The 24142-nt window shown below is 54.9% G+C and overlaps 1 protein-coding gene across 7 annotated transcripts in view; it reads left to right on the top strand.

Annotated features, from left to right (window-relative positions):
- DCTN1 (dynactin subunit 1) overlaps nt 1–24142 on the top strand; it is a 71142-nt gene that overhangs the window by 14839 nt on the left and 32161 nt on the right. For 2 of the 7 annotated variants that reach the window (XM_030948451.1, XM_030948449.1), the window contains exons 1-5: nt 1176–1425; nt 6663–6908; nt 11843–11921; nt 16446–16477; nt 18271–18291. In XM_030948451.1, the coding sequence (XP_030804311.1) occupies nt 1393–1425; nt 6663–6908; nt 11843–11921; nt 16446–16477; nt 18271–18291 (411 nt within the window). In that variant the 5' untranslated portion in view covers nt 1176–1392. Of the gene's footprint in view, nt 1–1175; nt 1426–6662; nt 6909–11842; nt 11922–16445; nt 16478–18270; nt 18292–24142 lie in introns of those variants that run through there. The other 5 variants (XM_030948450.1, XM_030948453.1, XM_030948452.1 and 2 more) reach the window with 5 other exon arrangements.

The raw sequence follows: 24142 nt of genomic DNA, 5'->3' as shown, positions 1-24142 counted from the left end.
CAAATCCCCTTGGCAGTAGCCAGTCCTGCTGGCTCCCAAATCCCCTTGGCAGTAGCCAGTCCTGGTGGCTCCTAAATCCCCTCATTAGTGGCCAGTCCTGCTGGCTCCCAAATCCCTTTTTTGGTGGTCAGTCCTGGTGGCTCCTAAATCCTCTTGTCAGTGGCCATTCCTGGTGGCTCCTAGATCCCCTTTGGCAGTAGCCAGTGCTGCTGGCTCCCAAATCCCCTTGTTAGTGGCCAGTCCTGGTGGCTCCTAAATCCCCTTGGCAGTAGCCAGTCCTGGTGGCTACCAAATCCCTTTTTTGGTGGCCAGTGCTGGTGGCTCCCAAATCCCCTCATTAGTGGCCAGTGCTGCTGGCTCCCAAATCCCCTTGTTAGTGGCCAGTCCTGCTGGCTCCCAAATCCTCTCTGCAGTGGCCAGTCCTGCTGGCTCCTAAATCCCCTCATTAGTGGCCGGTCCTTGTGGCTCCCAAATCCCCTCATTAGTGGCCACTCCTGGTGGCTCCCAAATCCCCTTGTTAGTGGCCCCTGCTGGTGGCTCCTAAATCCCCTCATTAGTGGCCAGTCCTGCTGGCTACCAAATCCCTTTTTTGGTGGCCAGTGCTGCTGGCTCCCAAATCCCCTTGTTAGTGGCCCGTGCTGGTGGCTCCTAAATCTCCTCTCAGTGGCCAGTGCTGGTGGCTCCCAAACCCCTTGGCAGTGGCCAGTCCTGCTGGCTCCTAAATCCCCTCATTAGTGGCCGGTGCTGGTGGCTCCCAAATCCCCTGGGCAGCCTGCTGAGCCCCTGGGCAGCGCCCAGAAGAGGCTGGGGCGGTGGATTTGGGATCTGCCAGCCGAGCCCGAACAATGGGACCCGCGCTGTCACCTGTCCCCGCCCGGAGCGGGACAATCCGCGATGTCCCTCGTTAACCCTTTGCGCGATTTGGGACAAACCCCGCTCCTCCAGGCCGTTGTTTTTCCTCTAAATCCTCCATAAAGGGAAAAACAAATGGGACAAACCTTGGCTGGGGTGACGGAGGGAGGAATTTGGGGTGTCCCTGCCCGGTGCCACCGCAGGGCGGGCAGGAGGAGGCCTGGAGCGGCCGCGGTTCCTCCTCCTGCGGGGCGCGTTAGGACCCAGCGAGGCCCCGGCGCCGTGACAAGTCTGGAGCGGCACTGGCGCAGAGTGGCTCCATCGGCAGCGCTGGAATTCTCTGTATCCCTCCCTCTCTCGGAGCATCCTCGCCCAGAAAAGGGTTTTTCCCTCCCTCCCTTCCCTCCCTCTCGGAGCCCCGGGGGAGGTCGGGAGGGGATGCTCGGATCGGTCGGGACACCGGGAAAAGCCGCTGGATGCTGGCGGCCGTGAGCTGCGGGAGCTGCCGGCTGCGGATCGGGGATCTCCGGAGCGCTCAGCATGGCCCAGGGCAGGCGGCACCAGTCCGGCCGGGTAAGGGGGGAGGGCTGACTCAACAGCTCCCGGCTCGGCCGCCTCCTATCGCGACAGATCGCCACGCTGTCGCAGCGAAAATAGCCGCGTTTTGTAAGGGATTCTCGATTGGGTATCCCTGCAATGTGGCACAATAATGCCGGCAGGGGAGGGCGATGCTCCGGCTCGCACCAGGGCCGGCGCTTTTGGCCGGAGTTCTCTGCTCGTGTGGGTGATTACCCCAATTCATTACAGCGATTAATTAATTCCCCTTCTCTCCGGCTCAGCCTCGCCGGGGCTGCTCAGCACAAAGATCCCGGCGTGTTTTGCTCCCTCCCTCCCTCCCTCCCTCCCTCCGGGCCATGCCGAGCTTCCTTCCGCGGGCCTGGCAAGCGCTTCCAGCTTTTTCCGTATTGCAGCTCCCCCTGGGCTGTGCGGTGCCAGCGGCCCCCCCCGGGCCCGGGCCAGGCCTTTCCCGGGAGTTTCTGTCCCTGTCGCTGTGTCCCTGTGTGGCCACCACGGTGACATTGTGTCCCAGACCCCGGCAGCGCCTTTGGGCCTGGCTGTGCCAACTTGGCAAGGATGGAGCTGGGGTGGGCAGACCCTTCCCAGACCCTCCGTGGGCACCGGGTGCTGCCTGCTCTGGGATCCACCAGGCCTGGAGCCGGTGGGATTTGGGCTGTGGCCGAAGCAGGGATTTGGGCTGTGGCCGAAGGGATTTGGGCTGTGGCCGAAGGGATTTGGGCTGTGCAGGGAAAACTTCCCAGCCTGGAGCCTTTTTTGCCCACCCCAGCAGGATCTGAGTGTGTGTCTAAATGGGGTTTTGGGGGTTGGAGCCCCACAGCTGCCCCCCCAAACCTCCCTGTTTTCCATGGGGAAGCAGGAGGAGAGGGGGAGATTCCAACCTGGGTCCTGACAGCTCTGTCCTGACAGCCTGGGGGGCTCAGGGAAGGAGCCAAACGCTGCCTCCAAGGGCTGATGGAGGGAGATGTGGCAGGACTGGGGATCCTGGGGGTCCCAGGGATGCTGGGGGGTCCCAGGGCAGCACTGTGAGTAGATTATCCCTGTTTGGCTCACATGGATTTTGGAATGGGCGCTGCAGGAGTCACAGCTGTGCTGGCCCTTCCTGGGGCTGGAGCCATTGGCCACGCTGGCCATGTCCCTTCTGGCTTTTGGGGACACTGCTCCTGGTGTCCTGAGACACCCAGACCTCCCAGTTTGGCAGCCTGGAATCCAGTGCCACCATGGTGCTGAGAACTTTGTCCCAGTGCCACATCCTGGTGTCACCCAGGGCAGCCACCCTCAGTCCCAGGGTGGTCCCTCCTTTCTACAGGGCAACAGCACCAGGATTAAGCCAGGAATTCTTCCCAAGTCTTTCCCTCTTCCAGCTTTGTGGGCAGCACCTGGGATTTGGATCTTCAGGATTAAACCAGGAATTCTTCCCAAGTCTTTCCCTCTTCCAGCTTTGTGGGCAGCACCTGGGATTTGGATCTTCAGGATTAAACCAGGAATTCTTCCCAAGTCTTTCCCTCTTCCAGCTTTGTGGGCAGCACCTGGGATTTGGATCTTGGCAGAGTTGGCTGCTTGGGATTCTCCTGAAACTTTTGATCTGAGCTTTGAGTGGCAGTTTGAGGCTCCAGCAGTGGGGGAGGAGCTCCTGGAGGAACGCTGAATATTCCTGGCATGGAGCAGAATGCTGGAGCCCTCAGGTTTGGGTGAAGCTCCAAAATTCCCAAATCACTGGGAATTCATCCCATTTTCAGTGCCCTTGGCACCAGGACTTTCACATAGCAGAGCAGACAGCCTGTGGGTGTCTGTCACACCTCAAAAAGGGGGGAAATGGGGAAATGCTGGATTTTTGAGTGGTTCCAGGTGGGAGTTGTGGGGAGCAGTCTCTGGTGGTGGTGGCAGCGCAGCCATGTGCTTGTCCCTCACCTGGTGTCCCTGGGATGTGGCACAGGCTCCTCCTGGGCTGCTGGCTGCTCCAGAGGTTCAGCATTCCTGGGTGTCCCATTCCCACAACCCAGATCTCCTCAGCTGTCACCCAGTGCCTTCACTGGGAATCCCTGGATTTCTCATTTCCTGGGATTTAGGAGCTTATTCTCCTTCCAGGCCGAGGGTGACAGGGCTGTCACTGTCAGTGGCCTCAGGCCTTGTGGCTTCCCACAGTTCTGCTCCTCCATCCTCTTCCTCTGCTGTCCCCAGGTATCCCAAGTGAGTTCCTCTGGGAATGTTGGTGTGGCACAGGGGATCCATGAGGAGCTGCCCTGGGAAGCTGAGGGAATTCTGGGCTGTGCCATGGTGTCCCCATGTTTGTCCCTCAGGGATTGTCACCACAGCCACAGGTGTGTCCATCATTCCTCTAGGAATGCCCATGCCACCTGCTTCCAACTGGGCCACTTCTTCCTCTTGTAAATCCTGGATTAATCTTGGTTTGAATCTTCATGGGAATTCCAGGCAGGGATTTTATCCATCCAGGTGTCTCACAGACCAATTTCTGATTAATTGGAAACAGAAGACACTCAGTGCCTGCTCCTGAGGGGTGGGAGAGATTCATTCTGGGCTCTCCTTCTTTTCCCAAGTGTGAAAGACTCGGGAAAAGTTCCTGTGAAATTGGTGCTGGTTGGCAAATGTCTGTCAGGGACAGCTTGGGAGAGCTGGGAATGTTCACCTGGAGAAGAGGAGGCTCCAGGGAATCCTCAGAGCCCTTCCAGGGCCTAAAGGGGCTCCAGGAGAGCTGGAGAGGGGCTGGGGACAGGGGATGGAGGGACAGGACCCAGGGAATGGCCAGAGGCACCCCAGGGCTTGGAATGTGTCACATCCAAGGGACCTTACCTGGCTGCAGGTACCAAATGGACGCCAGGATAAAATCTCCTGCTCCAGGAACCTTCCCATGTCCTGGGGATTTGGGATTTTCCTTTGGGCTCTGCTCTCACTTTCTGTAACACCTGGGACATGATTTTCCAGGTGCTCTCAGGATGTTGCTGCCAGAGCTTTGGGAGATATTTGGAACAAAATTTTTCCTTTGAGGTGTTGGGTTTCTTTGTTGTTTGGTGCATTTTGGGTCTTAAGATTATTTTGTGATCTGATAAGATTATTTTGATTTCTGCCATTTGTGTTTGGACAAAACCTGGAATTCAGGCTCATGGGAACACCTACATCCCTGGTTTTAGTACCAAAATCCCAAACTGGGTGGGTTCACTCTGCACTCCAGCTTTGGGAAGTGATGTGCAGGGGAAGGGGGTGCTTTGAGTAGGATTCCAGGAGCTTCCAAAGCCCCCTGGGTTCTTCCACAGGCTGAGAATTCCCTGACTCTCCCAAACCCCTGTGGCTGAGGTTTGTCTGCAGGGTGAAAGAGGCTCTGTTTTCCTGGGATAAAGAGCAGATTCTTCGGCTGAAGCCAGGCCCAGAGCGACCAAAATTCCACATTTCTGCACAATGAGCAGAACCAGGGGGGGAAATGCCAAACTGGTTCCGTTTTGGGGATTGCTGGGAGGTTGGGGTGAGTGGGAGGATGGAGCTGAGCAGGACAGGGAACATCTGAGTCCCTTCTGGGATAGAGGCAGTGGGATGGAAAGGTTTCCATCAGGGTTTTGAGGGTCTCCAGAAGATCCGAGAGTGGCTTGGAGTGACAGGACACAGGGAATGGCTTCCCACTGGGAAAGGGGAGATTTGGGTGGGATTTTGGGAAGGAATCCTTCCCTCTGAGGGTGCCCAGAGCAGCTGGGGCTGCCCCTGGATCTCTGGAAGTGCCCAAGGCCAGGCTGGACAGGGCTTGGAGCACCCTGGGACAGTGGCAGGTGTCCCTGCACATGGCAGGGGGTGGAATTGTTGGGATTTAAGGTCCTTTCCCACCCAAACCATTGCAGAATTCCATGATTAATCTGCTTTGCTCAGGCTGATTGCAGAGCAGGAGTTCTTGGGGGTGGATCCCAGCAAATTTCCCTGGGATTTCAATAATCCTCAGGGTCTCCAGTACCCATGGGGTTCCTCACATCCATCAGCTCATTGCTGCTCCAAGAGCATTGATCACCTGGATAACCCCACCTGAACCCAGGAGCGCCCCAGGATGTCACACTTGGGAGTGTCCTGGTGCCTGCTGAAATATAAATATGGACCTAACGTTGGTGACATGGAATCATGGAATTGTTGAGGTTTTAAATCCCTCCAGGGGTGCAGAGCCCTTCCCAGGAGGGATTTTCCCATCTAAACGTCCCCTGGCACAACCTGAGGCCAGGTTGTTCAATGACAATCCCACCTGGAAAGCTGCTGGACTCTCCCACCCACATTCCAAGCTGGGGTACCCCAAATCCTGGCACAGGGGAGTGCCAGGAGCACCAGGGGGGCCACCAGATCCCAGCAGTGTGAAGGGATGGGACAGTGACCTCTGTGTGCTCCTGGGATGGGACAGTGACCTCTGTGTGCTCCTGGGGTGGGACAGTGATCTCTGTCTGCTCCTGGGATGGGACAGTGATCTCTGTCTGCTCCTGGGATGGGACAGTGATCTCTGTCTGCTCCTGGGATGGGACAGTGACCTCTGTCTACTCCTGGGATGGGACAGTGACCTCTGTGTGCTCCTGGGATGGGGCAGTGACCTCTGTCTACTCCTGGGATGGGACAGTGACCTCTGTGTGCTCCTGGGATGGGACAGTGACCTCTGTGTGCTCCTGGGATGGGACAGTGACCTCTGTGTGCTCCTGGGATGGGGCAGTGACCTCTGTGTGCTCCTGGGATGGGACAGTGACCTCTGTCTGCTCCTGGGATGGGACAGTGACCTCTGTGTGCTCCTGGGGTGGGGCAGTGATCTCTGTCTACTCCTGGGATGGGACAGTGACCTCTGTGTGCTCCTGGGATGGGGCAGTGATCTCTGTCTGCTCCTGGGATGGGACAGTGACCTCTGTCTACTCCTGGGATGGGACAGTGACCTCTGTGTGCTCCTGGGATGGGACAGTGACCTCTGTCTGCTCCTGGGGTGGGACAGTGACCTCTGTGTGCTCCTGGGATGGGACAGTGGCCTCTGTCTGCTCCTGGGGTGGGACAAGGATCTCTGTCTGCTCCTGGGCACAGATTTCCCAGGCTGGAAACCCTGGGAATGCTGATAAAGTGGGAAAAGACTGAGCATGGTTAAGGGAGCAGAAGGAATCACCCAAAATAAAAAGAGCTGGAGGAGGCAGATGGGGCCGGAGGGAGATGAACCATCCCGACATCCACCCTCGTGTCCATCCCACCTTTCTGAGGGTCTCTTTTCCCATTGCCAGGCCTCCAGCACGGCCAGGATGAGCTCTGACAGCAGCAGCAAGCCCCTCAAGGTGGGCTCCCGCGTGGAGGTCATCGGCAAAGGCCACCGGGGCACCGTGGCCTACGTGGGGGCCACCCTGTTCGCCACCGGCAAATGGGTCGGGGTCATCCTGGACGAGGCCAAGGGCAAGAATGATGGCACAGTGCAGGGCAGGAAATACTTCACCTGCGAGGAGAACCACGGCATCTTCGTCAGGCAGTCCCAGGTGGGTGGGATCCCGGGGTTCTGGGGTCCTGGCGTGGCGGGGTGGTGGTTCAATACAGGGAATTTGGGGATTTTCCATCTCTCACAGGGGAGGGAACAGCTCGCTCCAAATCCAGGTGGGATCTCAGCCTCTGCACAGATCTTGAGGTTCTGCAGGTGGAATCTCATTCTCTGCACAGATCTTGAGGTTCTGCAGGTGGAATCTCATTCTCTGCACAGATCTTGAGGTTCTGCAGGTGGAATCTCATTCTCTGCACAGTTCTTGAGGTTCTGCAGGTGGAATCTCATTCTCTGCACAGTTCTTGAGGTTCTACAGGTGGAATCTCATTCTCAGCACAGATCTTGAGGTTCTGCAGGTGGAATCTCATTCTCTGCACAGATCTTGAGGTTCTGCAGGTGGAATCTCATTCTCAGCACAGATCTTGAGGTTCTAGAGGTGGAATCTCACCCTGTGCACAGATCTTGGTGTATTCCCAATTATATTCCCCGATATAATTGTTCCATTCTTGAGGTTCTGGAATGAAAACTGTGCTGCTCTGTATTTTCTACCTGCAGCAGGTGGAGTTTGGGATCGATCTCAGATGTTTACCTGGAATTTTCATTAATTTGTGTTTAAAACCAGGTGGAATTTCACCCTCTGCACAGATCTCGAGGTTCTGCAGGTGGAATCTCATTCTCTGCACACTTTTTGAGGTTCTGCAATGAAAGCTGTGGCGAATTCCCAGTTGTTCCATTCTGCTGCTCTGTATTTAGCACCTGCAGCAGGTGGAGTTTGGGATCGATCTCAGATGTTTACCTGGAAGCAGATCCAAGGAATTTTAATTAAATTGTGTTTAAAACCAGGTGGAATCTCACCCTGTGCACAGATCTTGAGGTTCTGCAGGTGGAATCTCATTCTCTGCACAGTTCTTGAGGTTCTAGAGGTGGAATCTCACCCTGTGCACAGATCTCGAGGTTCTGCAGGTGGAATCTCATTCTCTGCACAGTTCTTGAGGTTCTGCAGGTGGAATCTCATTCTCTGCACAGATCTTGAGGTTCTACAGGTGGAATCTCACCCTGTGCACAGATCTCGAGGTTCTGCAGGTGGAATCTCATTCTCTGCACAGTTCTTGAGGTTCTGCAGGTGGAATCTCATTCTCTGCACAGATCTTGAGGTTCTGCAGGTGGAATCTCATTCTCTGCACAGTTCTTGAGGTTCTGCAGGTGGAATCTCACCCTGTATGTAGATCTTGGTGTATTCCCAATTATATTCCTCAATATAATTGTTCCATTCTTGAGGTTCTGGAATGAAAACTGTGCTGCTCTGTATTTTCTACCTGCAGCAGGTGGAGTTTGGGATCGATCTCAGATGTTTACCTGGAATTTTCATTAATTTGTGTTTAAAACCAGGTGGAATTTCACCCTCTGCACAGATCTCGAGGTTCTGCAGGTGGAATCTCATTCTCTGCACACTTTTTGAGGTTCTGCAATGAAAGCTGTGGTGAATTCCCAGTTGTTCCATTCTGCTGCTCTGTATTTAGCATCTGCAGCAGGTGGAGTTTGGGATCGATCTCAAATGTTTACCTGGAAGCAGATCCAAGGAATTTTCATTAATTTGTGTTTACGTGGAAGCAGATCCAAGGAATTTTCATTAATTTGTGTTTACCCGGAAGGAGATAACACACACAGTGTGGGTGTAGCTGCTGAGATTTGCTGCTCATGTGCTGCAGCAGGAGCCAGGAGCTCCCTGCAGAGCAAACATCCTCCAGGTGGATTCTTGGGTCACCTTCCAAGGAGCTCCTGTGTCCCAGCCAGCTCCTGTCCCCTCCCTGGCACAGAGGGGCTGGTTTGTGTCCCACCTTGTGGCCTCTCATTGCCAGGACCTTGGGATTGGGTGACAGAGGGAAGCTGAGCACAAAATGAGGACATTTGTGTCCTGGGGTTCACCCCAGCATCTGCTGCCCCATCCATTGGAAGGGCTTTTGGATGGGCAGAGGTTACAGCACTGGCTCATCCAGGAGAGATTCAGGAATTACTGAGGTTGGAAATCACCTTTAGGAGGAGTCCAGCCATTCGCTGCTTCAGCTGGAGGGAAAATTACCCCATCCTTTAAAAAACGGGATAAACACAGAGAGCTGAACCCACCAGAGCTGGAGGCAAACTCACCAGGAAGCTTTTTGTGTTCTTATCCAGCCCAAATGCTGTTGGTGTGTTGGAATTGCTGGATGGAGCTCTGCTGCTCTCCTGGGACCATCATGGGCATTTCCCAAATGTAACTCCAGCACACTCCCAGTTCCCCACATTTAAACTGGACATGTGGACCTGGCTCCTTTGTCCATCTCTCTCAGCCTCTCCTGCCAGCTGGGAGAGGCTGGGAGGGGTTTACAGGGAAAAGTTTGGGTCTGCAGGGCCAGGAGGGACCCCAAAGCCCACCCAGTGCCACCCCCTGGCAGTCAGGGACACCTTCCACTGTCCCAGGCTGCTCCAGTCCAACCTGGCCTTGGGCACTTCCAGGGATCCAGGGGGCAGCAAATCTGGGAATGCCATCCCAGCCAGGAATTCCTTCCCAAAATCCCACCCAAATCTCCCCTTTTCCAGTGCGAAGCCATTCCCCATTTTTGTCACCTCATCCTCTGGGCTGCGTGTGGGGTGAGTGATTCTCAATCCTTGTCCCAAATTCCTGAGCTGGGAAGGGATGGGGACACCTGGAGCAGAGATGGGGAGCAGGATGGGTTCTGGAAATTGGGCATTCCTGGGATCATAAAATCCCAGATTTTGGGTTCGGAGGGAGTTTAAATCCCACCCAGTGCCACCCTCAGGGACACCTCCCACTGTCCCAGGCTGCTCCAAGCCCTGTCCCTGTCCCTTGGACACTCCTGGGATGGGGGATGCACCCAGCCCCATCCAGAGCCTTGTGCCCAGCACCCTCTGCCCCTGCTCTGTCCATCTGTCCGTCCAACCATGGATCCATCCATCCATCCATCCATCCATCCATCCATCCATCCATCCATCCATCATCCATCCATCCATCATCCATCCATCCATCCATCCATCCATCCATCCATCCATCCATCCATCATCCATCCATCCATCTGTCCATCTGTCCATCCATCCATCCATCCATCCATCATCCATCCATCCATCATCCATCCATCCATCATCCATCCATCCATCCATCCATCCATCCATCCATCCATCCATCCATCCATCCATCCATCCATCATCCATCCATCCATCATCCATCCATCCATCATCCATCCATCCATCCATCCATCATCCATCCATCATCCATCCATCATCCATCCATCCATCCATCCATCCATCCATCCATCCATCATCCATCCATCATCCATCCATCCATCCATCCATCCATCCATCCATCCATCCATCCATCCCATCCATCCATCATCCATCCATCCATCCATCCATCCATCCATCCATCTATCTATCCATCCATCCATCCATCCATCCATCATCCATCCATCCATCTGTCCATCCGTCCATCCATCATCCGTCCATCCATCCATCCATCCATCATCCATCCATCCATCATCCATCCATCATCCATCCATCATCCATCCATCATCCATCCATCATCCATCCATCCATCATCCATCCATCATCCATCCATCCATCCATCCATCCATCCATCATCCATCCATCCATCATCCATCCATCCATCCATCATCCATCCATCCATCCATCCATCCATCCATCCATCCATCCATCCATCCATCCATCCATCATCCATCCATCCATAAACAGCCCCCAAATCCCCCAAATCCTCACTCCCAGAGCAAAGCTGTGGGTGCAGGGCTGCCCCAGCAGCTCCAGAGCTGGTCTGGAGCCACCCTGGGGCACGGGGAGGGTCCCCGGTGTCCGCCGGGGCACAGAGCGGGGACCCCACCCCTGGCACCCCTGGCAGGGCAGGGAGGGGCACAGGGCTCTGGATGGGGCTGGGTGCATCCCCATCCCTGGAGTGTCCAAGGGACAGGGACAGGGCTTGGAGCAGCCTGGGACAGCGGGAGGTGTCCCTGTCCATGCAGGGGTGGCACTGGGTGGCATTTAAGGTCCTTTCCCACCCAAGCCATTCCAGGATTCCCTGATTCTACTCAAGCTGGCAATTCCAAGCATGGCTGTTCCTTTTCTGGTGTGTGGAAATCCCTGATTTTGGCATCACCTGGAGCTGCCTTTGGCACAGGAGCTCGATGGCCACCATGTTCCCAGTCTGTGGTGGCAGTTCCCAGTGTCCCTCCAGATCCAGCCCTGCTCTGTCCCTGTCCCCAGCCTCTCCAGCAGCTCTGGAATTCCCTTTTGGGCTGTTCCTGCTGGGAAACCCCCAGACTAATCAGAATTCCCACCCTGCATGGCTGCAGGTGTCATGATTTCCTTGGCATCATCTTTTCCTTGGTCTCTTTGTGGCTTTTAATTCAAATTTCATTATTCCTGGTGTCAGGAATCTTCCCAAAATGGAATTGCTGTCTGACAGCTTCCCAGGTTATTTTGATTTTTAAGCTGAGCTCGCAGGTGGGAGGTGGTGATGGATCAGGCAAATTCCTGCAGCAACAATTTGGGAGGTGCTGATCTGAGGCACAGGGATTGTTCTCTCTCAAGGATCTAATCCTTCCCAACCTCATTTTCCATGTTTATCCAGCAAAAATGCATCCAAAAATAGTTCAAAAGAAAAATACCTGAATCTGCTATGGATGTTTCAGGCTGTCAAATCCAGAGCTTTGACTTTCCTCATTGCCTGGGTGAATAATTCCGTGTTCCCAATGAAAATAAGGAGTGTGTGGCTGTTTTCAGAAGGGTTGATGGAAAAGCCAGAATGATGAAATTAAAAATCTGTGCCAAAACCATGGGATCTGCTCTGCTGAACCCACTCCTAGAGGGATCTGTTCCCTGGTCTCCCAGTCTGGGAATTTTGGGCAAAGATTTTCGTTGTGTTTTTAACAGATCCAGGTGTTTGAGGATGGAGCGGACACAACATCCCCAGAAACCCCAGAATCTGCTGCCATGAAGGTCCCTAAGAGAGGTATGATCCAGCTGGGAAATCCTCCCCAGAGAGGTGGGAAATCCTTCCCAGAGAGGTGGGAATCCTTGGTGGAGGGGATGGGAAATTATTCCTGAAGGGGATGGGGAATCCCTCCTGGAAGAGTGTGAAATCCCTCCTGGAGGTGTGGAAATCCTTCCTGGAAAAATGGGAAATTTCTCTTGGAGGAGTGGGAATCCTTCCTGGAGAGATTGGAAATCTCCCTTGGAAGAGTGGGAATCCTTCCTCAAAAAATGGGAAATTTCTCTTGGAGGAGTGGGAATCCTTGCTGAATAAATGGGAAATCTCCCTTGGTTGGGTGGGAATCCTTCCTGGAAGGACAGGAAATCTCTCCTGGAGGGATGGGGAATCCTTTCCGGGAGAGATTGGAAATCTCCCTTGGAGGAGTGGGAATCCTTCCTAAAGAAATGGGAAATCTCTCTTGGAGGAGTGGGAGCCCTTCCTGAAGAAATGGGAAATCCTTTCTGGAAAGATTGGAAATCTCTCTTGGAAGGGTGGGAATCCTTCCCAGGGAGATTGGAAATCCCTCCTGCAGAGGTGGGAAATCCTTCCCAGGTGGGATGGGAAATCATTCCTGTAGAGAGGGGAAATCTCTCCTGGAGGGGTTGGGAATCCTTCCTGAATAAATGGGAAATCTCTCCTGGAGAGGTTGGGAATCTTTCCTGGAGAGATTGGAAATCTCCATTGGAGGGGTGGGAATCCTTCCTCAAAAAATGGGAAATTTCTCTTGGACGAGTGGGAATCCTTGCTGGAAGGACAGCAAATCTCTCCTGGAGGGGTTGGGAATCCTTCCTGGAGAGATTGGAAATCCCTTCTGGAGAGATGGGAAGTCTTTCCCAGGTGGGATGGGAAATCCTTCCTGCAGAAATGGGAAATCTCCCTTGGAGGAGTGGGAATCCTTCCTGGAGAGATGGTAAATCTTCCTTGGTTGGCTGGGAATCCTTCCTGGAAAGACAGGAAATCTCTCCTGGAGGGATGGGGAATCCTTTCCGGGAGAGATTGGAAATCTCTCTAGAAGAGTGGGAACCCTTCCTGAAGAAATGGGAAATCCTTTCGGGAAAGACAGGAAATCTCTCTTGGAAGGGTGGGAATCCTTCCCGGAGAGATTGGAAATCCCTCCTGCAGAGGTGGGAATTCCTTCCCAGATAGGATGGGAAATCATTCCTGTAGAGAGGGGAAGTCTCCCTTGGAGGAGTGGGAATCCTTCCTGAATAAATGGGAAATCTCTCCTGGAGAGGTTGGGAATCTTTCCTGGAGAGATTGGAAATCTCCATTGGAGGGGTGGGAATCCTTCCTCAAAAAATGGGAAATTTCTCTTGGAAGAGTGGGAATCCTTGCTGGAAGGACAGCAAATCTCTCCTGGAGGGATTGGGAATCCTTCCTGGAGAGATTGGAAATCCCTTCTGGAGAGATGGGAAGTCTTTCCCAGGTGGGATGGGAAATCCTTCCTGCAGAAATGGGAAATCTCCCTTGGAGGAGTGGGAATCCTTCCTGGAGAGATGGTAAATCTCCCTTGGTTGGGTGGGAATCCTTCCTGGAAAGACAGGAAATCTCTCCTGGAGGGATGGGGAATCCTTTCCTGGAGAGGTTGGAAATCTCCATTGGAGGGGTGGGAATCCTTCCTGTAGACATTAAAAATCTCCTTTGGATGAGTGGGAATCCTTCCTAAAGAAATGGGAAATCTCTCTTGGAGGAGTGGGAGCCCTTCCTGAAGAAATGGGAAATCCTTTCTGGAAAGATTGGAAATCTCTCTTGGAAGGGTGGGTATCCTTCCCAGGGAGATTGGAAATCCCTCCTGCAGAGGTGGGAAATCCTTCCCAGGTGGGATGGGAAATCATTCCTGTAGAGAGGGGAAATCTCTCCTGGAGGGGTTGGGAATCCTTCCTGAATAAATGGGAAATCTCTCCTGGAGGGGTTGGGAATCTTTCCTGGAGAGATTGGAAATCTTCATTGGAGGAGTGGGAATCCTTCCTCAAAAAATGGGAAATTTCTCTTGGAGGAGTGGGAATCCTTGCTGAAGAAATGGGAAATCTCCCTTGGTTGGGTGGGAATCCTTCCTGGAAGGACTGGAAATCTCTCCTGGAGGGATGGGGAATCCTTTCCGGGAGAGATTGGAAATCTCCCTTGGAGGAGTGGGAATCCTTCCTCAAAAAATGGGAAATTTCTCTTGGAAGAGTGGGAATCCTTCCTGGAAAGACAGGAAATCTCTCCTGGAAGGATTGGGAATCTTTTCATTGAGAGATTGGAAATCCCTCCTGCAGAGGTGAGAACTCCTTCCCAGATGGGATGGGAAATCCTTCCTGCAGAAATGGGAAATCTCCCTTGGAGGAGTGGGAATCCTTCCTGGAAGGACAGGAAATCTCTCTTGGAGGGGTTTGGAACCTTTCCTGGAAAGATGAGAAATCTCCCTTGGAGAAGTGGGAATCCTTCCTGAAGAAATGGGAAATCCTTCCTGTAGAGAAGGGAAATCTCTCCTGGAGGGATTAGGAATCCTTCCTGGAAAGGTGGGAAATCCTTCCCGAAAGAAGGGAACAAACCATGGAATATTTCCCCGTGGGCACTGCAGCACTCTGAGCCGGTGGAATTGCACATCCCAGTGGATTTGGAGCATCCCTGTGTCCCCCCCTTTGCCGTGCCCATTCCCCCGGGGCAGGGATCCCTTCCCGCTCTGCTCTGAGCATTCCTCCCGCTGTCCCTGGCCGTGAGCCCAGCCAGGCTTCCCTCCCTCCTTCCCTCCCTCCCCCTGAGCTCGGCTTTGTCGGGAATGTTTTCCCCGGGCGCTGCGGGATCCCGGAGCTGCCGGAGGGGGCTCTGCCAGCTTCCTGCCTTGGCTGCTCGCTCAGCTCCGTGTGCCAAGCCGGGAGCTCCCTGTGGGAAGCGTTTGTGGCATCGGGATTAACGGCTCGGGGTGGGCTGGGGGCGGTGGGTGTTGGTTGTGGGTGGGATTTCTCCTCTACAAGGAATTAGGAGGTAAAATTAGTTGGGGGAAATGAAATGGATCCTTCCTTGCTCTCTGTTTTGGAGTGGATCCTTCCTTGCTCTCTGCTTTGGATGCTGCAGTAGAATTGTGGAATAATTTAGGCTGGAAAAGCCCTCGGACACCCCCGAATTCCCCAGCACTGACCATCTCCCCAAGTGCCACATGGACAGGGCAGGTAATTCCCCCAAGGATGGGCACTCCACCCCTGCCAGGGCTGGACAGCCCTTTCCAAGAAGGAATTTTCCCAATATCCAACCTGGCCCAGGCTGAGGTCGTTCCCTCTCCTCCTGTCCCTGTTCCCTGGGAGCAGATCCCAGCTCCCACCTGGCTGCAGGAATCCAGGGAGTTGTGCAGAGCCAGAAGTTCCCCCCTGATCCCCCTTTTCTCCAGGCTGAGCTCCTTTCCCAGCTCCCCCAGCTGCTCCTGGAGCTCCAGCCCCTGGATGCTGGGTTGGGACAGACAGACCCCGGTCCCAGCCCCCCCATCCCAGCATCCCAGAGCAGGAGGAGCCCAGGCTGCAGGTGGGGTGTGGGATGATGCTGTCAGGGATGCAGGGCTGGGATGTGGCTGCCTGCCAAGGGTTTCCATGGAAACAGCAGCTGCTGCAGCAGCGCTGCAGTGGGAGGTGCAGGGATGGCTCTGCCACAGAGCCAGCACAGCAGGGGACACCTGGGGGGAGCTGCTGGTGACACCTGGGAGAGGGTGGGGATGCAGACACACCTGCCAGGGAGGGACAGGACGCAGGGAATGGCTTCCCAATGGAAAAGGGGAGATGTGGGTGGGATATTGGGAAGGAATTCCTGGCTATGAGGGTGGGGAGGCCCTGGCACAGGGTGCCCAGAGAAGCTGTGGCTGCCCCTGGATACTTGAAAGTGTCCCTGGAGCCACCTGGGACAGTGTGAGGTGTCCCTGCCCATGGCACAAGCTGGGGCTGATGGGATTTAAGGTCATTCTCACCCAAGCCCTCCATGATTCTGTGTCCCCAGGTGCCACACATACATGGATTTCACCCCTCCCAGTGATTATGGCTCTGCCAGTCCCTGAGCAGTCTGTGCCAGTATCTGAGGAATCCCTGAAATCCAGGGATTCAGCCTGTGCCAGTGGGTCAGGAATCCCTGAAATCCAGGGATTCAGCCTGTGCCAGTGGGTCAGGAATCCCTGAAATCCAGGGATTCAGCCTGTGCCAGTGGCTGAAATCCAGGAATCCCTGAAATCCAGGGATTCAGCCTGTGCCAGTGGGTCAGGAATCCCTGAAATCCAGGGATTCAGCCCAAGGAGAGCAGTGGAACTGCCCCAGTTCTGGAGTGTATCCAAGTGTTTGCCCTCCTGAGCCAGCAGCTCCCATAAGGAATTCCCTGTGCCCCCAAACCCACACCCCACTGTGCCACCATTTCCTGCCAGATCCCGACTCTGCTTCACTCCCGCTTCCCAAAATTCTCCTGTCCTCCCCTGCTGGCTGCAGGGACACTGGGATGAGGACAGGGCTGTCCCTCAGGCTCATGGCTCTGTTTCTGCTCTCTCCACAGATTCCCTCGATGCCACCAAGGCCAGCAAACTGGTGAGTGACCCCAGTCACCTCTGAGAGGTTTTCATCCCTTCAGGAAGAGCACACAGACACTTGCATGGGATAAAATGCCCGTGGGAAAGGGAATTTCTCCTAAAACCCATGGGAAACCAGGTGTAAAAAATGTCATTTTCAGCCACTGGCCAGGAATCAGTGGTTTCCTGAGGGATTATCCAGCACAGGTCCTGTGTCACACATTTTAATCTGAGTTCAGCAGCATTCCATGGCTGCTTCCTCCAAACCCTGACCCTCCTGGAATCCTGGAAAGGACCTCAAAGCCCCTCAGTTCCTGCAGGGAACACCTGCCACTATCCCAGGCTGCTCCAAGCCCCATCCAGCCTGGCCTTGGGCACTTCCAGGGATCCAGGGGCAGCTCCCCCCTGAGTGCCTCCATCCAGGAGCTCCAGAGGCTCCTGGGACATGGATAGGGACGTGCTGTACCCAAATGTGAGGGATATTTCCTAAGGAATGGGAATCTGGGGCTATCCTATCCTTGGGAATGGCCATACAGGTGTGGGGCAGTGAGGAATTATGGAATACTGAGGCTGGAAAAACTCCCTGAGACCATCAAGTCCAGCAGTTCCCCCAGCACTGCCCAGGTCACCACTGCTGGGGCCAGGGATGGAGCCTGGGGACACGGTGGGTGGGTTTGTGTGGTTTGGGGTACCAATTGCATTTTCCACGGGGATAAACTGGCCCAGCTGGGATGTGGGCAGTGTGGGAAAGGAAATGGTGGGGACAAGGAGCTTCTGTGGCACCTGTGGGGCTGGGTTGGGGCACATTGGGGCCCAGCCTCCTGTGCTGCCATTCCAGATAATTCCCAGGAGTGGGAATTCTGCTCCCCAGAGTAGGAACAGCTGGGATGGGGATGGAGCAGCACCTGGGGGTTCACTGGGCTCAAACCCTGGTGAATGTGAGCTCCAGCCAGAGGGGAGGATGGAAATGGATTCCCTGCCCTGTGGTAGAGGGATTTGGGAAAGGTTTTTTGGCTTTTGCTGCTGTGTGGGGTGTGATCCATCAACCCCAGGCACTGCTGGAGCCTGTGCTCCATGTGCTCCCTGCCTGATCCTCCCGCTTTAGTTCCACCCTGGAATTCATTAGAAAACAAAGAGAATATTTAGAAAACCTCAACGTTCTTGAAATCAGGGAATGGGGATTGTTCTTGGAATTTTTTTGTGCTGCTGATGTGGAGAAGGGCTCAGGACAGGGAATGCTGCTCCATGAGCAGCTGCATTCCAGGTCATTCCTGCTGGTTTGTCATGGAATCCTGGAATGGTTTGGGGTAGGAGGGACCTTAAAGCCCATCCAGGGACATTTTCCACTGTCCCAGGTGGCTCCAAGCCCCATCTAGCCTGGCCTTGGACACTTCCATGGATCCAGGGGCAGCCACAGCAAATCTGGGAATTCCATCCCAGCCCCTCCCCACCCTCACAGGGAGGAATTCCTTCCCAAAATCCCACCCAATCCAGTGGGAAACCATTCCCCCTTGTCCTCATATCCTCTGCATCCTGGGAGATCCTGGCCCCCCAGTCCCTTTACCCTGTCTGTGCACCATGAAATGATTTATTCCCCTTTGCACATGTCCTGACTCCCCAAATCCTCCGTGCTGGGGGTGGGGGACAGGAGGTGACACCAGAGCACGGGGGTGACTCCAGGGCTGTTTTCTCCTTTATTTACTTCAATTTCCCTGATTCTACTTCCCCTCCTGCCTTTCCTGCAGCCTGGAGGGGGTTCCTAGGAGAGCCCCCAGGGCTGTCTAACCTTCCTTCTGTTCCCTCCTCACGCAGCGCGGAGCCAAGCCCAAAAAGGTGCTGTCCGTCTGTCTGTCCCTCCCCCGCGCGCGGCCGCATGCCGGTGCCATCGTCACCCTCAGTGTCCCCATCCCGCTCCATCCCAGCGCTGCATGGCTGTCCCTGCATGTGCTCCCAGCCAGGGAGGGGACACGGCTCAGGGCGGTGTCACATCACCCTGGAATCGTGCAGTGTTCGGGTGGGAAAACCTCAAGAGACCAGCGAGTTGTCAACGGTGTCCCCAAGTGTCACATCTGCAGGAATGGGGACTGTCCCCCTGCTCTGGGCAGCCTCTTCCAATGTTCTCCAGCTCTTTCCATGAAGGAATTTTCCTGCTATCCAGCCTGAATCTCCCCTGGCACAACCTGAGGCCGTTCCCTCACTGATATTTTTATAACCCCTAAACCTCCGGTGACCTGGGGACAAGTGGCACCTTCTCAGGGCTGTCCTGTCCCTGGGCTCTGGCTCCTCTTGGGGACACTCAAACCCACCTGGTTTGTGACAATCACTGAAGGCAAAAATCTTTCGTGCAAGGATGAGCTGAAACTCCAAAGGTCTTGGCAAAGAATCCCAGAATGGTTTGGGTTGGGATGGACATTAAAGCCCATCTCATTCCACACCACGGGCAGGGACACCAAATCATCATTCCCTGCAGGAAATTTGGGGATTTCTTTTTTCCCCCCTCTTGGGAATTTTGCCAAGAGAAAAGCCAAGGTGGGCACTGAAGATATGGGAGAGGGGAGGGAGGTGTTACCTGTGCACCCTTTGGTCCAGATTTGCTTTCCAGCTGCTTCTGTGGTGATTTTTGGGTGGAAAAATGATCCCAAGAGCTCTGTTTGTCCATGGGAAGTCCCGAGGAGAGGAGCAATGTGGAATCTGCTGAGAGCCTGTGGGGAGAGACCCTGGGAGCACCTGTCCCCAAGTGTCCCCTCCTTGTGTCCTCCACATCCAGGTGTCTGCATGTCCCTGAGGCTTCAGGGGCCGTGTGGATCCCTCGTCGTGGTCCTGCCGGCTCCAAGGGGCTCTGCTGGGATGGAATTCCTGTTTGGAATGTTGGGTTCTGCCTTCCCTGTCCTTGTTCGGGTGGGTTTGCAGCTGCTCCGTGTCCCCGCTGTGTCCCCAGTGTCTGCTCAGAGCTGAGGCTGGGATTAGGATCAGGGGCTGTGACTGTCACTGTCCTGGGGATCTGTGACTGCCACTGTCCTGGGGATCTGTGACTGTCACTGTCACTGTCCTGGGGATCTGTGACTGTCACTGTCCTGGGGATCTGTGACTGCCACTGTCCTGGGGATCTGTGACTGTCACTGTCACTGTCCTGGGGATCTGTGACTGTCACTGTCCTGGGGATCTGTGACTGCCACTGTCCTGGGGATCTGTGACTGTCACTGTCCTGGAGATCTGTGACTGTCACTGTCCTGAGGGTCTGTGACTGTCACTGTCCTGGGGATCTGTGACTGTCACTACCCTGGGGATCTGGATTGTCACTGTCCTGAGGGTCTGTGACTGTCACTGTCCTGGGGATCTGTGACTGTCACTACCCTGGGGATCTGGATCTGTGACTGTCACTGTCCTGGGGATCTGTGACTGTCACTGTCCTGGCAGTCATGGGGCTGTGACTGTCACTGTCCTGGAGATCTGTGACTGTCACTGTCCTGAGGGTCTGGGGCTGTGACTGTCACTGTCCTGGGGATCTGTGACTGTCACTGTCACTGTCCTGGGGATATGGGGCTGTGACTGTCACTGTCCTGGGGATCTGTGACTGTCACTGTCCTGAGGGTCTGTGACTGTCACTGTCCTGAGGATCTGGGGCTGTGACTGTCACTGTCCTGGGGATCTGTGACTGTCACTGTCACTGTCCTGGGGATCTGGGGCTGTGACTGTCACTGTCCTGGGGATCTGTGACAGTCACTGTCCTGGAGATCTGTGACTGTCACTGTCCTGAGGGTCTGTGACTGTCACTGTCCTGAGGATCTGGGGCTGTGACTGTCACTGTCACTGTCCTGAGGGTCTGTGACTGTCACTGTCCTGGGGATCTGTGACTGTCACTGTCACTGTCCTGGGGATCTGGGGCTGTGACTGTCACTGTCCTGGGGATCTGTGACTGTCACTGTCACTGTCCTGGGGATATGGGGCTGTGACTGTCACTGTCCTGGGGATCTGTGACTGTCACTACCCTGGGGATCTGGGGCTGGGACTGTCACTGTCCTGGGGATCATGGGGGTGTGACAGTCATTGTTCTGAGGATCATGGATCTGTCACTACCCTGGGGATCTGGGGCTGTGACTGTCACTGTCCTGGGGATCTGTGACTGTCACTGTCCTGGGGATTTGGGGCTGTGACTGTCACTGTCCTGGGGATCTGGACTTGTCACTGTCCTGGCAATCATGGGGCTGTGACTGTCACTGTCCTGGGGATCTGGATCTGTCACTGTCCTGAGGATCATGGATCTGTGACTGTCCCTGTCCTGGGGATCTGGATCTGTCACTGTCCTGCCCCTTGTCCTGGCTGTACAGACACACCTCACACAGGGATGTCCCCATTGTGGGCCAGCCCCATGCCAGGCCCTGCTGTCCCCTCACAATTTAACCTTTTCAGCCCTTCATGGCCCTGAGAGCCCCCACCCTGCCCCTCAGGCAGCTCCTGCCCCCACACAGGGATGTGCCATCTGTGGAGGGGGGACCTGGGTAATGAGAGTAATTAGCGGGTAAATCCTCGTTGCGGAGATTAGGGCGGCTCCTGTGTGTCAAATATAGACTTTAATCTATAGACTTTAATGTGCAGAGCTGCTGCCAGATGGGCCCTGCTCCCTGCTGGGCTCCTCCCCTGTTTTCCATGGATTTGGGAGGGCTGTGGCCTTTGTGGCCTTTGGGTTGTGCTGTTCCCAGGGCTCGGAGCAGGGGCTGCAGGACACTGGGGGTCCTGTCCCTTGGCTGTGGCACTGTGTTGGGTGTCCTTGTTCTTGGGGCAGGAGGTCCACGCTGTCCTCAGGAGGTGCTGGCCTCTGTCCTGGGCCAGGCTGGCTGGGAAGGACCCCAAAATCTGTTAAAGAGCAGGAAAAGGGTCTTTCCCAGGTCATTTTTGGGATGAAGCCAGTTGTGCTGTCTTCATCCCCATGACAAGGTGTCTGTGCTGGTGACAGGCCAGTCCCTTCTCCTGCTGCAGTGCTGGGTGGCACTGGGTCACGGATGTCACCTCCCAGGGACACGGAGGTGGCAGGGCTGTGATGGGAGCAGGGGGCTGCCAGGGATGCAGGGAAAGGCTCCCACAAAAGCTCTGCCTCACTTGGGAGCTGCCAGGGTCTGACCCATTCAGGGATCATGGAATTGTGGAATATTTAGGTTGGAAGAGCCCTCTGAGACTCCTGAGTCCAACTGCTCCCCTGGCACTGCCAAGTGTCCCCAAGTGCCACATCCACAGGTGGCATGTGCTGGTGCTGTGACCCTGCTGTTAAATCCTGCCCTGCCACCTCAGGTCACCTGTCCCCTGCAGCTGCAGCCAGTTTGATCCTGGGGTTGTCCCTGGATGATCAGGTTTGTCCCTCTGCAGTGACATCCCTGTTCTTTCATCCTCCCAGTGGCGTTCCATGGGCCAGGGCTGGATTCCTGCTGTGTCCTGGGGCTGGGCCTCTCTGCTGGGCACCTGCTGCCATCCCATCCTACCCCAGGGTGACCCGTCAGTGCCTGGGTCAGTGTGCGGGTGTTATCCCGGTGTTATCTCAGTGTTATCCCGGTCTCCATGTAGGAGTGGCCAGGTCAGTGTCCGGTGTTATCCCAGTGTTATCCTGGTGTTATCCCGGTGTTATACAGGAGCAGCCAGGTCAGTGTCCGGGTGTTATCCCGGTCTCTGTGCAGGAGCAGCCAGGTCAGTGTCTGGTTGTTATCCCAGTGTTATCCCGGTTGTTATCCCAGTGTTATCCCGGTTGTTATCCCAGTGTTATCCTGGTGCTATCCCAGTCTCCATACAGGAGCAGCTGGGTCAGTGTCTGGTTGTTACCCAGTGCTATCCCAGTCTCCATGCAGGAGCAGCCGGTCAGTGTCCAGGTGTTATCCCAGTGTTATCTCAGTGTTATCCTGGTCTCCGTGTAGGAGTGGCCAGATCAGTGTCCAGTTGTTATCCCAGAGTTATCCCGGTGTTATCCCGGTCTCTGTGCAGGAGCAGCCAGGTCAGTGTCTGGTTGTTATCCTAGTGTTATCCCGGTTGTTATCCCAGTGTTATCCCGGTTGTTATCCCAGTGTTATCCTGGTGCTATCCCAGTCTCCATACAGGAGCAGCTGGGTCAGTGTCTGGTTGTTACCCCAGTGCTATCCCAGTCTCCATGCAGGAGCAGCCGGGTCAGTGTCCAGGTGTTATCCCAGTGTTATCTCAGTGTTATCCTGGTCTCCTGTAGGAGTGGCCAGATCAGTGTCCAGTTGTTATCCCAGAGTTATCCCGGTGTTATCCCGGTCTCCATGCAGGAGCGGCCAGGTCAGTGTCTGGTTGTTATCCTGGTGTTACCCAGTGTTATCCCAGTGTTATACAGGAGCAGCCAGGTCAGTGTCCGGGTGTTATCCCAGTGTTATCCTGGTGTTATCCTGGTCTTCATGTGGGAGTGGCCAGGTCAGTGTCTGGTTGTTATCCTGGTGTTATCCCAGTGCTATCCCAGTGTTATCCTGGTGTCCGTGCAGGTCAGTGTCCCAGTGTTATCCTGGTGTTGTCCTGGTCTCCATGCAGGAGTGGTGGGGTCAGTGTCCGGGTGTTATCCCAGTGTTATCCCGGTGTTACCTCAGTGTTATCCCGGTCTCCATACAGGAGCAGCCAGGTCAGTGCCTGGTTGTTATCCTGGTGTTATCCCAGTCTCCATGCAGGAGTGGTGGGGTTAGTGTCCGGGTGTTATCCCAGTGTTATCCCAGTGTTATCCCAGTGTTATCCCAGCATTATCCCGGTGTTATCCCGGTCTCCATGCAGGAGCAGCCAAGTCAGTGTCTGGTTGTTATCCTGGTGTTACCCAGTGTTATCCCAGTGTTATACAGGAGCAGCCAGGTCAGTGTCCGGGTGTTATCCCAGTGTTATCCTGGTGTTATCCTGGTCTTCATGTGGGAGTGGCCAGGTCAGTGTCTGGTTGTTATCCTGGTGTTATTCTGGTCTCCATGCAGGAACAGCCAGGTCAGTGTCTGGTTGTTATGCCGGTGCTATCCCGATGTTGTCCCCAGGTTATTTCGGTCGGTGTTATCCCAGTGTTATCCTGGTGTTTTCCCCGTCTCCATACAGGGGCAGCCAGGTCAGTGTCTGGTTGTTATCCCAGTGTTATCCCGGTTGTTATCCCAATGTTATCCTGGTGCTATCCCAGTCTCCATACAGGAGCAGCTGGGTCAGTGTCTGGTTGTTGTCCCGGTTTTGTCCCAGTGTTATCCCGGTGTTATCCCGGTCCCCATGCAGGAGTGGCCAGGTCAGTGTCTGGGTGTTATCCTGGTGCTATCCCGGTGCTATCCTGGTGCTATCCCAGTCTCCCTGCAGGAGCAGCTGGGTCAGTGTCTGATTGTTATCCTGGTGTTACCTGGTGTTATCCCGGTGTTATACAGGAGCAGCCAGGTCAGTGTCTGGGTGTTATCCCGGTGTTATCCTGGTCTCTGTGCAGGAATGGCCAGGTCAGTGTCTGGTTGTTATCCTGGTGCTATCCCAGTCGCCATACAGGAGCAGCTGGGTCAGTGTCTGGTTGTTGTCCCGGTGTTATCCCGGTGTTGTCCCGGTCTCCATACAGGAGCAGCTGGGTCAGTGTCTGGTTGTTATCCTGGTTGTTGTCCCAGTGCTATCCCGGTGCTATCCCGGTCTCCATGCAGGAGTGGGCAGGTCAGTGTCTGGTTGTTACCCCAGTGTTATCCCAGTGTTATCC

The sequence above is a fragment of the Camarhynchus parvulus genome, chromosome 4 (genome assembly GCF_901933205.1).
Source record: "Camarhynchus parvulus chromosome 4, STF_HiC, whole genome shotgun sequence".
Lineage (NCBI taxonomy): Eukaryota > Metazoa > Chordata > Aves > Passeriformes > Thraupidae > Camarhynchus > Camarhynchus parvulus.
Note: the sequence above shows the minus strand (reverse complement) of the source record. Positions and strands in the feature narration are given on the sequence as shown.